This window comes from Erpetoichthys calabaricus, chromosome 7 (assembly GCF_900747795.2).
Source record: "Erpetoichthys calabaricus chromosome 7, fErpCal1.3, whole genome shotgun sequence".
NCBI classification, from domain to species: Eukaryota; Metazoa; Chordata; class Cladistia; order Polypteriformes; family Polypteridae; genus Erpetoichthys; species Erpetoichthys calabaricus.
This window is the reverse complement of record NC_041400.2, coordinates 58,232,951-58,245,803: the sequence shown is the minus strand read 5'-3', so window position 1 is coordinate 58,245,803 and position 12,853 is coordinate 58,232,951. Positions and strand designations below refer to the sequence as shown.

Below are 12,853 nucleotides of genomic sequence, written 5' to 3'. Positions count from 1 at the left end.
ATAATACAAGTAGAATGCATAGGTATAACCTCTGACACTAAGCACATTTGTATTGATTTAAAAAATTAGAATAAAATAATAAAGGATACTAGCCAACCCGCGGCGTACCATACGCCGCATAATCAGGCTGGGTTTTTAATGATTTTTAAGCACAGGGAAAAAATTAACATTTGAAAAATCCGGAGGAGAAGGGAAGGACGCCCATTACGCCCCATCCGTCATGCTAGTCTGCTGATTTCTCGTTCAGTAACCTGCGAGTAGTGATGGGGGGGGGGCGGGGTGAAGCCTCGCGAAGCATCAACACGTTTGAAGCAATTGTGTCGGAAATCGTATCGAAGCATTTAACACTCACTTCTCTAGTGACACCTCCTGGCCATTTTCATTAACGTTACAGAAACTTATGATACACTTGAATGACGTCTGTTAAAACTCGTATTGCTTTTATTTTTTCGCAGCTACAGACTGACAACGAAGAGAAGGGTTCGTCAGCAGCTTCTAGTGTGTGATGTGTAAAAAATATACATATAACTTCTTTAACTGCCTTGTGGCGCTGTAGTAGTACGGCTGCTTTGCAGTAAGGAGACAGTGGAAGATTGTGGGTTGGCTTCCTGGTTTTTCCCTGTGTGGATTGCAAATTATCCGCTACAAACAAACTGTTTTACACGCTGCAAACCAACCCGCGGCGTAGTATACGCCGCTTTTTCAATGTTTTTTAAGCAGAGGTAAAAAAAATGAACATTTGCAAAATCCGTAACGCTGCTTTCAGTAAGTACAATGCACACGCGTTTAGTTTGTTGGCGACTTTTTGCCAGCTGTCTTTCCTGGTTTGGGCTGTTTTTGCAGTGTTACCGCTTGTGCATATTAAATCTTGAATTCCTTTGAGTAACTAACTAACACCCACCCATTCAGCTTGTGTGAAAAAAAATGCACCCGTTCTTTCATCATTTTGTTGCAGCAATATACATTGTGTTTTCACTCAGCGCGGAGGTGCGCATTCATCTCGGATTATTACATCCAGCTAATCTGCTACACGACTGCGTTTGAAAAACTGACTTATCCCAGATGAGTTTCACCGGCATTAATGATTAGGAATCTGGTTGGAACAAAACACTGCAGCCACAGGGGTTCAGCAGGACCGAGTTTGGGAAACACCGCTGAACACTCGTGGCTCTTGCCAACTCACGGCGTATCATATGTCGCATAATTATGTATTGATGGGTGAACACTTTCTGAACGACACAGTTGTCCAAACAGAAGTGAAAGTAAAATCGAGCCTGGTGCATTCTTTTGGTAGTGTTGCTGCTTTACAGTAAGGAGACTGTGGAAGATTTTTGGTTCGTTTGGGCTGCATTTGCAGTGTTACCGCCTGTGCATATGAAATCTTGAAATCCTTCGAGTAACAAATTAACTAACACCCACCCACACACACACAGCTTGTGTAAAAAAATGCGCCCGTACTTTCATCATTTTGTTGCAGCCTATCAAAGACTTGCTGCCCCCAACTCAAGGTGGCTCAGAGGTCGATATGTAGCGTACAACAGATGAACATAAATGACGCCGTTTTTTTCGAGGTGTCGTGTCCCAGTTAGTGGGCATGGCTCTGCGAGTTGTCGTCGTATCCAATGGTCATAGAGTTGGTGGGTGAGGCTCTTTCCTACTTGTCAGCGGCTTAGTGAATCCACGCCTCTTCCTGCGTGCTTTGATGGGTGTCTTGTTTTGGTGTGCGTGCTTTCATGGTTGTCTTCCCCTTCTGGCGTCGACTTTGTGAATTATATATATAGATGCCACCTGCTGTCAAAACACAACTTAAAACAGGTCAAGTGGATGCCTTATAAGAGAAATATTGACAACACGGAAATAAATGGAAAAGGAGAGTATATACAGTAGATTATTATTTTTGATTAAATGTGGTTAAGTAAGCATCATAAAAATTTTTTACAATACCGCACCACTCTTTTTGAAGATATACTGTACTCTTTAGCTAAAGCAGCTATGAAGTATAGGCTACATAGCATGCTTTCCTACATAATAGTACCCTTTGATGGAATTAATTGTCATTTCCAATTTAAACAAACTGAAGCAAGGCTGTTTAACTAAATGATCATGAAAAAATAAAGGCAGGATTTAAAAATAATTTAAAAACAATATAGCTAGGCAATGTTAAGATGAAAAAATGCCACAAACCAATTTTGTACATTTGTACAAAAATGTACAAATAGCCACACTGAATTTGCAACATGCCATTATGCTGATGTTTACCTCAAAACTCAGCCTTGGTCCTCAGTTCCAAACCTGGGAAGGTCTGTTTGCAGTTCATTCTTTTTCAATGTCAACCACTGAAGCTTACTTGGTAGATTCTGACCTACCAAACCCCCTAAGGTTGTTGTCTTGCTTCTTTTAACTCCTGCTGCTGACTCTTTATAATTATAAAAACCACTTAGCTCAGTTAAAGTTTAAACAGCAAATAAAAAAAAAAAAAAAAAAAAAAAAAAAAACCAGGAGTTCCCACTCAGTATCTAAAAACAAACTGGTCTTTTAGGATACAGTATACAACATACAATGCCATTTTCTCAAAATCAAACCATACTGTTTAAAAGGCTATATTTAAGCTGCAAGCTTTGTTTCTCAATTCTCAAGTGTTCGTCAAATGAAACTGTTTGTTTACTGTGTATAATTTTTTTTAAAGAAATTTATATTCAAAAATCAGCATTTCAGGAATAAAAAATGGTTTCCTAGCATCATTTTCCCACCTTTAACTATTTTATAAATAATTTTATTAACTAAATTAAGCACTCCACATAAGAATTTAATTACAAATAAAATTAAATAGAAACAATATATAGTACCACTTACTGTGTTACTTTGTCGGTTGTCAAATTCAGTGCATCAAGGTGCATCTGAGCTAAACGCAAGCCAGGAAATGTTAAAAATGCACCGATTACACAGCACAGAAAAGCTAGGAGTAGTTTAAATGTTAATTTGGAAATAGGGCCCCTACAGAGGAAGAACAAGAAGAAAATAAAGTTATTATTTTTATTTGGTGTTACATTTTCCCACAAACATGCATGTCTACATGTAGTTAATACTTACTGAGACTCAAGTCCCTGCTTCTCAAGAAACTGCACAGCACTTTCAGAAAAATTTGTAAAACCTGCAGAGAGGAAGAATAATTTATCCACATAATTTCCCTACCATCAATGATCTCACACAGTGCCATAACTCATCTTAGGATTCTTAAAGTGTTTTTATAGTTTATTATTGCAACCGGCTCAATAAATGCCAACAGTTATGTTTTATGCCTGTGTTCACCAAAATCTAAAGATAATAATATTTATTAATAACATTTAACATTAATAACATAATAACATTTATTAATAATGTAACATTACTAAAATATGAAAAAGTTTCTGTTTTAACAATGTGTTTACACGGATTATTGAAGAAACGGAACACACATGAAATGTGTGTTCCAAATAACGATCTATTATTTCCACTCTAAAACTCAGTCAAGGCATGAGCTGGGAGATGCTTGTGCACGTTCTAAGTTGGTGGGGGGATGGAATAGCTGGCTGCTTGCAGCTTGTTTTTATCGGCACATTTATAGGACAAAGGACGCTGGCGGAGAGGTGCGAATGGTTTTAAGGTGGTCTGGATCTACGAGTTTTTTCCGTAGACTCTGGTGTTAAAATCTTTGTGAAACTTTTCTCTGTTAGGTGGCTGTTCTTATTTATGCATTTCAGTTTCAAAATGATTATATTACTGCTACATAAAAAACAATGTATGAGTATAATAAAATGATAAGATTTCAAGAAAACTATTTTATGACCACATAGCTTTGAAGGGGAAACAAAGAAAGGGGAAAGGAAAACATATATACTATATATTTAACAGAAAGATTACTTGCCTTAGATATTTTTTTTATACATTTACACTATCTGCCTCCTAAAATTGATAAGTGCTTCTTTATAATTATAAATGTAGACGCATGTTCTCAATCTTTGAAATTAACTTCCCGTGACTGGATGTGCAGCTGCTTTGATTCCAACTAGTAACCCTCTGGCTGATTTAAGATATGCCTTCGGTATAGTTGCAAAATGGCCACAAGACCTGGGGCCTCATGTATAACACCGTGTGTAGAATTCACACTAAAACATGGCATACAGACAAAATCCAGATGCATAAATCTGTGTGTACAGCACCTTCCAAGTTCTTCCTCTACATAAATTCCGGTCAGCGTGAAATGTAACGCACGCCTGTCTCCCCACCCCGACTTCTCCAAGAATTATGCATCTTTGAATATGCAAATCAATATAAATAGCCACTTACGTTCAGTGTTCTGTGAAAAGACAATGGGGGAAAAAAGAAGAATTTTAGTGAATACCAAGTGGAGGCAAGGAAAAACGTACTATATTTTGGTTTAAGCAGTGGCATAAACAACAAAAGGAATTTGATTGAGTGACATAGAGTGCCAGAGGAATTCGAACCTTCAAGTGCAGAAAGTCACACAGTGCCCGAAATAAAAAAAGAACTGGTTAGATATCAAAATCGTCATAAAAAGGTGAGTCGCAGCCCACCATCTGAGTGTTATATGGGATTGTTCCTGCCTCGCGCTGTATGCTTGATAGGACTGGCGCGACCCTGGATAGATAGATGGATGGATGGAATGATTAAACATGTACTATGAAGATGCTTCAATGTTCCATAAAAGTTCTGAAGAATCAGCGTTCTAAGCTTACAGATGGCTTGACATTTATTACAGAGATTATTGTGTGGTGATTGGTTACTGCGCCACCATGTCCCCATGTTTAATACATGCTTTAATTTCTATCATTATGAAAATTATATCTAGTATACATCTTAATATTTAAATTTTTCAGAGAACTGTAATATCATGAATGTAATGTATTCTGTATCCTTCACAAACATAGACTACATAGAAGAACATATAAAATACGAAGCATTTAACATGCTACTTTAGTTACGATGGGATTTGAGAAACTAGTAATTTAAACGATTTTAACATGAAGTTTATGACGCTCTACTTTAATGACAAAATAAACTACGTGATTAAAGTGGAAATTTTGAGATTAAAGTTGACATTTTTTTCCACCGTGTCCCTAATTTGTTTTTCTTTTCTCTGTACCCTAATACGCTTCCATATGGCACTCAGACGGTGGGCTACGACTCGCCTTTTCACGGCGACTTTGATATCTGACCACTTATTTATTTTGGGCACTTTGCGACTTTCTGAACTTGAACTTTTGAGTTTCTCCGCCATTCTGTTACTTGATCAACTTCCTTTTGTTGTTTATATCACTGCTTACCCCAACAAATAGTATGTTCTTCCTTGCCTCTACAGTACTTGGTATTCGCTGAAATTCTTCTTTTTCTCCTGTGCTTTTGCCATTGTTTTTTCACAGAACGCAAAACATAAGGGGCTATTTATATTGATTTGCATATTCAAAGAGGAGTAATTCTGGGAGGAGTCTGGGAGGGGCGGCAGGCACATGCACAAGCATTACATTTCACGCAGACTGGGATTTATGTAGTGGAAGAACATGGAAGTTGGCATACGCATAGATATATGCATCTGGATTTTTTTGTGTGTATGCACATTTCCACTTTGTCTGTACACCAAGTTTAAGTGTGAATTCTACGCAGGGTGTTATGCATGAGGCCCCTGGTCTTTAAGTTTTACTGCTGTGAATGTCAAATTTGAATACTGACATCCCTAAATAATTCATGCTGTACAGAGACACTATAAATACCTAACATTATGTTTATTAGGCTGTATTTTAATCACAAATATTTATATAGCAATAATGCCCCAGTACCATATTAACAATTTTAATAAAATTTTTCTCATAAATGGATCTGCATGTTTTGAGCAATGTAGCTAGTGGTTGCGGATTTCTTTATTCTTTCAAGGGACATCTGATATTCTTAACCATACTATAAAGGGTTCAGGTCAGACTAATGTGGCCTGCTGCTCATAACAGTTGAATTCCACACTGCTAAGTCACTCTGATTTGTATATCTCAATCTAAGCTTGTAGAATATAGGCTCAAACTTCAGGGAAGAGATGATGGATGTGCACTAATAGCCATAAAATGTCTACCTGGTTGAAGAATGTTTTTGCCTGACATCTTGGAACATGTCCTCATATAAAAAAAAAAAAAAAATCCACAGAAGATGACTTTATTGAGATGGCTGTTCTGGTGATCACATGCCATACAATTTAGAAAAAGGGTTGTGTGGATTTACCGCATGGTAATTCAGAACTAAAGAAGCATTATTTTTCTGGATATAAACAGTACAATTTATTAAAGCACAGGCAAGACTTCAGACAGAAGTGGTCAGGGCCACACAGTTTTAAGTTATACCTACTTTCCCATAGAAACCATAGGTGTCAAAATTATTATACTGTATATCCATCCATCCATCCATTATCCAACCCGCTGAATCCGAACACAGGGTCACGGGGGTCTGCTGGAGCCAATCCCAGCCAACACAGGGCACAAGGCAGGAACCAATCCTGGGCAGGGTGCCAACCCACCGCAGGACACACACAAACACACCCACACACCAAGCACACACTAGGGCCAATTTAGAATCACCAATCCACCTAACCTGCATGTCTTTGGACTGTGAGAGGAAACCGGAGCGCCGGAGGAAACCCACGCAGACACGGGGAGAACATGCAAACTCCACGCAGGGAGGACCCGGGAAGCGAACCCGGGTCCCCAGGTCTCCCAACTGCGAGGCAGCAGCGCTATCCACTGCGCCACCGTGCCGCCTATACTGTATATCCTAATTCTAATACTGGGTGAACCATTTCTCTGACAGGTCAGACAAAACAATTCCTTTACCTATAATGTTTAATAGGGTTGGAAAAGAACATCAGGAAGCAATTTTCCAGATCCTTGAAATGCTTAGGAGCAGAGTTGTGGCTTAATCCTTTAATCTACACAATAGGTTTCCAACTAGATAAGACATACTCTTAAAATTGCACTTTTGCAAAATAAAAAAAAAAAAAAAAAAACATAAATAAAGTACCATACCTGTTTCTAGGCCAAATTCTAAATAATTTTCAGTCACAATCAGGATGGCCATTGCTTTGACAAAAAAGAAGGCAGCAAATGTAATGCAAACAGATCTCTCCCCTCCTTCCTGGACATGAAAGTAATGGGTAGTTAACGAAAAGAGAACCTTCCTGGTCAAAAAAAATAGGTTAAGGAAACATTAATATACTTTCAACAATATAAAACATTTCCGACACAGATTTTGGAAAAACAGTAAACCTCTCAGGTTAATTAAGAACTGACTTTTTTAAACCTACAGATTACTCCAAAGGATAGGGTTGGATAATGGATGGATGGATATATATGATACTGTATGTGATGAGCTAATGCAATATTAGGAATGTTTAAAAACAATTTAATATAAGAATTCAAAATATTCTTAAAAATTTTTGAAAGGCTAAATATCAGCTAAAAAATGCGGACTATTATGAAGGTATAAAGCTAAACACAACTGAATGAACAAGGTAAAATGATACTCGAAAAAAAGGAGAATGGAAAAACCACCAACAGTATATCCCCAAAAGAAAAACACCTAACTCGGATCCAAACATGCACCATCAGGTCACTTCACACTGTAGAGAAAGTCATAATAGAAACTATGAACAGATATAATAGAAGGCAGCATTGATAAGCCACAATAATTAATCAAAATGTTGTATCTTATATTATGTAGGCAGTGGGAAACTACGTATACTGGCAGCATTAGTTGAAAGGCTGAAATCAGTTTTGGGCAAGATACACTAAGGTACACACCACACTCAAACAAAACTTAAATAATCCAGACAATTCAAAGGGATAGACAAATATAATGATGCTCCTATCCCAAGAGGGACAGAATTAATATTGATCACAGCAACTGTATGATGTAAGTAGCCGAGCATAAATTTCCACCGTACTATTAAGAAATTAATTAAGACATCAAATACCTCCTGTAGAATTTTGAAGAATGGATAAACAGTACAAAATGAGAAGCAGAACAATTAGAATTCCTTACTTAGCCTATCCAAACCAGTGCAGAAAAACTAGAAAATCTAAAAAGATGGTTAAGTTATATAATGCATTTAGATGGATATTACTGTAGCAAATCAGAATCAGTTTTATAACTGATTCATTTGTACTTAATGTAAAGGAATTTAATTTGGTAGCTTTGGAGCTGGTTATAACATAACATCACATACAAATAACATAACTAACATACTGTAAGTTAAACAACATACATTACTAACAGTTGCAGAACTGTGAAATTATAAAGAAGATGTGTGAATGAAAGGGTGTGTGTGTATAGTGTGTATATACAAACAAACACACACACATACACTTATGCATGTACATATACTGTAAGTACACAAACATTTTTATACAGTATATGAGAGAACAGATGAATAAGCAAAGAAGACAAGTTAAATTAATGGTTTGTGAGGGCTATGGCTCTGGGAAAGAAACTGCTTAGGTGTCTCTTAGTATTTGTTTTAAATGACCTATAGTGTTTTCCAGAGAGGAGTTTTTGGAACATTTGATGTCCCCAGTGAGATGAGTCAGTGGTGATTCTTTTGACATGTTTTGTGACAGTAGATGCAAACATGTCTGCAGAAGATGGAAAAAGCACAGCCAATTATTTTCTCAGCAGACCTCACAACAAACTTTAATTTATTTTTGGAGTGGACTCTTGCTGAACCAAACCAAACAATGAAGAATGTGATCACACATTCAGTTATGGCTGTGCTGAACTGAACCAGGATAGGCTGGGAAATATTTAATTTCTTTAGCTGGGGTAAAAAGTACATCTGGTTACAGATCCTACAGGAAGTAGTATTAATGTCCCAGGTGAAAGTGTTTTATTAATTCAAACAATGAGCAGTATTGATTCATTTTCATTGTGTGTTAAGTATGGCTACTCTTTTTGTTATTATGATGCACAATTAGAGAAAAAAACACATAATAATCTGTGGTGTATTTCTGTAATTAAGTGCTTTTAGATGCTGTATAGCTTTATAGTAATTTTTGCATGTTATTTTAACAATTGACAGTTTAGTAAGCTTCCCAAGGTTCAAGCAGCAACTTTAAAGTCAAGACTGATTTGACCACCTTTTTATTTAAAATCTACAGTTTTAGGCACTAGGCCACACTGTTAGCGATGTACTGTAATACATTCTGCTCAATCTATTAAAAATAAAAAGTAGTAACCTTAGTTATTGACAATGCATTACAAATTTTTTTCCCTAATGTTTGCGAAAGAATGGAGTTGGCTGCATTAGCTGTAACATATGCATGAGTGATGTACTCACTGTTAATTAGATCTGATTTGTTGCCATTCTCCACAGTACCAATGCACACTGTGTCAAAATCACAATAAGTTAAATCTTTATACAGGTAGAATTGCATAAGCTACATTTTCAGAATGTTTGTGTTAACCCAGGAGAAAATAAAGGAAGTGATGGCATCATATAAAGACAACAAAAATAATGCACCTACTAATTTCTCAGAGACTGGTATGATGGGCACCATGTTTGCACACCATGCAGCTGATAATGGAAAAACTATATGGAGTTACAGGTGTATAACATCAACACAAACAGAATATCACGTCTGCAAGACTGAGCCCCCAAGTGATTTTATAAGACTGAAAACTATGCATAAGCGGCCCTAATACCAACAGAGAGGCAATTTACTTTGTTTAAAAGGTCTGGACATTTCTGTTTGCTTTTTCTGTTACTAAATGAGACGACCCAGTTGCCATCCCAAATATTCCTTTATTGTCCATCCTATCCTACTGCTCCTGGTCACAACATATAACACACACACACTACCAGTGAAAAGTTTTAGAACACCTCAGTATTTCTTGAAATGTAATCAGTTGAAATACAATGAATAAACTAATACTGTGAAAAAGTAAGCAGTAAACTACCAGTAGTTTAGAAGTTTAGGTGAGTAAAAACTGAAAAAAAAAAGGAAATATCACAATATTACAAATGGGCCTTCTTCAGGGAACAACTGGCAGGTTACAACCTATAGATGAAACTGAGATTTGCTTTTTTCAACCACTGTTAAGCTGTACTTGAAGCCTTTATGCTGTGAGGTGCCTATCACGCAAGCTGGTGACTTTCAAAAACCTGTCTTCTGATTGGGTTGTGACTTTGTGTCTGCCTTTTAATTTTATAAAGGTTTTAAAATACAATTTTAAAGAGCATTTTTAGTGTCAGTAAACCATATTTAGCTACCTCAACCAATATGTACCTTCTTGGTTTGAAACAATGACACATAATTTCTAAATCAAATCTTGCAACCATGGCATGCTACAAACATGTCAAATTGGGCCCTCCCACTCTAAATAACTTTTACCAGCTGTTTTGTTTTTTATTTTAGCATCATACATTTTAAGCTGCTTTGGATAAAAATATCTTCAAAATAAAAAAATATTAAAATAAAGAAATACTTAAAGATTATTACAATGCAACTGTTAGTGTACCCAGTTTCTTCATTTGTATGGCAGATAAATTAGAATATAAATCTTTCTTAACTAAACCTACAATCTATACTGGAATGCATACACACTACAGTAAGATATTATTCCAGCAATTATTTCATTAACAGATTGAATTTGTATTCCACTAAACTTTCTAAAGAGGTGTCATTTAAACACCCAATGTAAAAATATGTATAACTTCAAATTTTTCAGAAAGCAGCTTTTTTCACTTAAGTTGATATCTCTATTGAAACAAAATTCATCCCGTTTGTGATTGAAGATCTAAAATCTAATAATGATCCAGCTATGTAATTTTTACTTAAATGAAATGTTTATTAAAAAAACTGAGTATCAATTAATACACTTTACTTTTTAAACAATACAGGTGCTGGTCATAAAATTAGAATATCATGACAAAGTTGATTTATTTCAGTAATTCCATTCAAAAAGTGAAACTTGTATATTAGATTCATTCATTACACACAGACTGATGTATTTCAAATGTTTATTTCTTTTAATGTTGATGATTATAACTGACAACTAACGAAAGTCCCAAATTCAGTATCTCAGAAAATTAGAATATTGTGAAAAGGTTCAATATTGAAGACACCTGGTGCCACACTCTAATCAGCTAATTAACTCAAAACACCTGCAAAAGCCTTTAAATGGTCTCTCAGTCTAGTTCTGTAGGCTACACAATCATAGGAAAGACTGCTGACTTGACAGTTGTCCAAAAGATGACCATTGACACCTTGCACAAGGAGGGCAAGACACAAAAGGTCATTGCTAAAGAGGCTGGCTGTTCACAGAGCTCTGTGTCCAAGCACATTAATAGAGAGGCGAAGGGAAGGACAAGATGTTGTAGAAAAAAGTGTACAAGCAATAGGGATAACCGCACCCTGGAGAGGATTGTGAAACAAAACCCATTCAAAAATGTGGGGGACATTCACAAAGAGTGGACTGCAGCTGGAGTCAGTGCTTTAAGAACCACCACGCACAGACGTATGCAAGACATGGGTTTCAGCTGTCGCATTCCTTGTGTCAAGCCACTCTTGAACAAGAGACAGCGTCAGAAGCATCTCGCCTGGGCTAAAGACAAAAAGGACTGGACTGCTGCGGAGTGGTCCAAAGTTATGTTCTCTGATGAAAGTAAATTTTGCATTTCCTTTTGAAATCAAGGTCCCAGAGTCTGGAGGAAGAGAGGAGAGGCACAGAATCCACGTTGCGTCAGGTCCAGTGTAAAGTTTCCACAATCAGTGATGGTTTGGGGTGCCATGCCATCTGCTGGTGTTGGTCCATTGTGTTTTCTGAGGTCCAAGGTCAATGCAGCCGTCTACCAAGACGTTTTAGAGCACTTCATGCTTCCTGCTGCTGACTAACTTTATGGAGATGCAGATTTCATTTTCCAACAGGACCTGGCACCTGCACACAGTGCCAAAGCTACCAGTACCTGGTTTAAGGACCATGGTATCCCTGTTCTTGATTGGTCAGCAAACTCGCCTGAGCTTAACCCCATAGAAAATCTATGGGGTATTGTGAAGAGGAAGATGCAATACGCCAGACCCAACAATTCAGAAGAGCTGAAGGCCACTATCAGAGCAACATGGGCTCTCATAACACCTGAGCAGTGCCACAGACTGATCGACTCCATGCCACGCCGCATTGCTGCAGTAATCCAGGCCAAAGGAGCCCCAACTAAATATTGAGTGCTGTACATGCTCACACTTTTCATGTTCATAACTTTCAGTTGGCCAACATTTCTAAAAATCCTTTTTTTGAATTGGTCTTAATTGATATTCTAATTTTCCGAGATACTGAATTTGGGACTTTCATTAGTTGTCAGTTATAATCATCAACATTAAAAGAAATAAACATTTGAAATACATCAGTCTGTGTGTAATGAATGAATCTAATATACAAGTTTCACTTTTTGAATGGAATTACTGAAATAAATCAACTTTGTCATGATATTCTAATTTTATGACCAGCACCTGTATGTTTCAGAAATATAATTATTTGTTCACATACATACAGTGGGTACGGAAAGTATTCAGACCCCCTTCAATTTTTCACTCTTTGTCATATTGCAGCCATTTGCTAAAATCATTTAAATTAATTTTTTCCCTCATTAATGTATACACAGCACCCCATATTGACAGACAAAAAAAAGAATTTTTGAAATTGTTGCAGATTTATTAAAAAAGAAAAACTGAAATATCACATGGTCCTAAGTATTCAGACCCTTTGGTCAGTATTTAGTAGAAGCACCCTTTTGAGCTAATACAGCCATGAGTCTTCTTGGGAAAGA

General features: G+C 36.8%; 1 protein-coding gene across 1 annotated transcript in view; it reads right to left on the bottom strand.

The window, feature by feature from the left end:
* Positions 1-12,853, bottom strand: part of tmem161b (transmembrane protein 161B) — a 75,716-nt gene that overhangs the window by 26,225 nt on the left and 36,638 nt on the right. Inside the window, exons 2-4 of the mRNA XM_051929630.1 lie at positions 7,062-7,213; positions 3,091-3,151; positions 2,854-2,994 (exon numbers count right to left, since the gene is read on the bottom strand). Of these exons, the coding sequence (XP_051785590.1) occupies positions 2,854-2,994; positions 3,091-3,151; positions 7,062-7,113 (254 nt within the window). The 5' untranslated portion in view covers positions 7,114-7,213. The remainder of the gene's footprint in view (positions 1-2,853; positions 2,995-3,090; positions 3,152-7,061; positions 7,214-12,853) is intronic.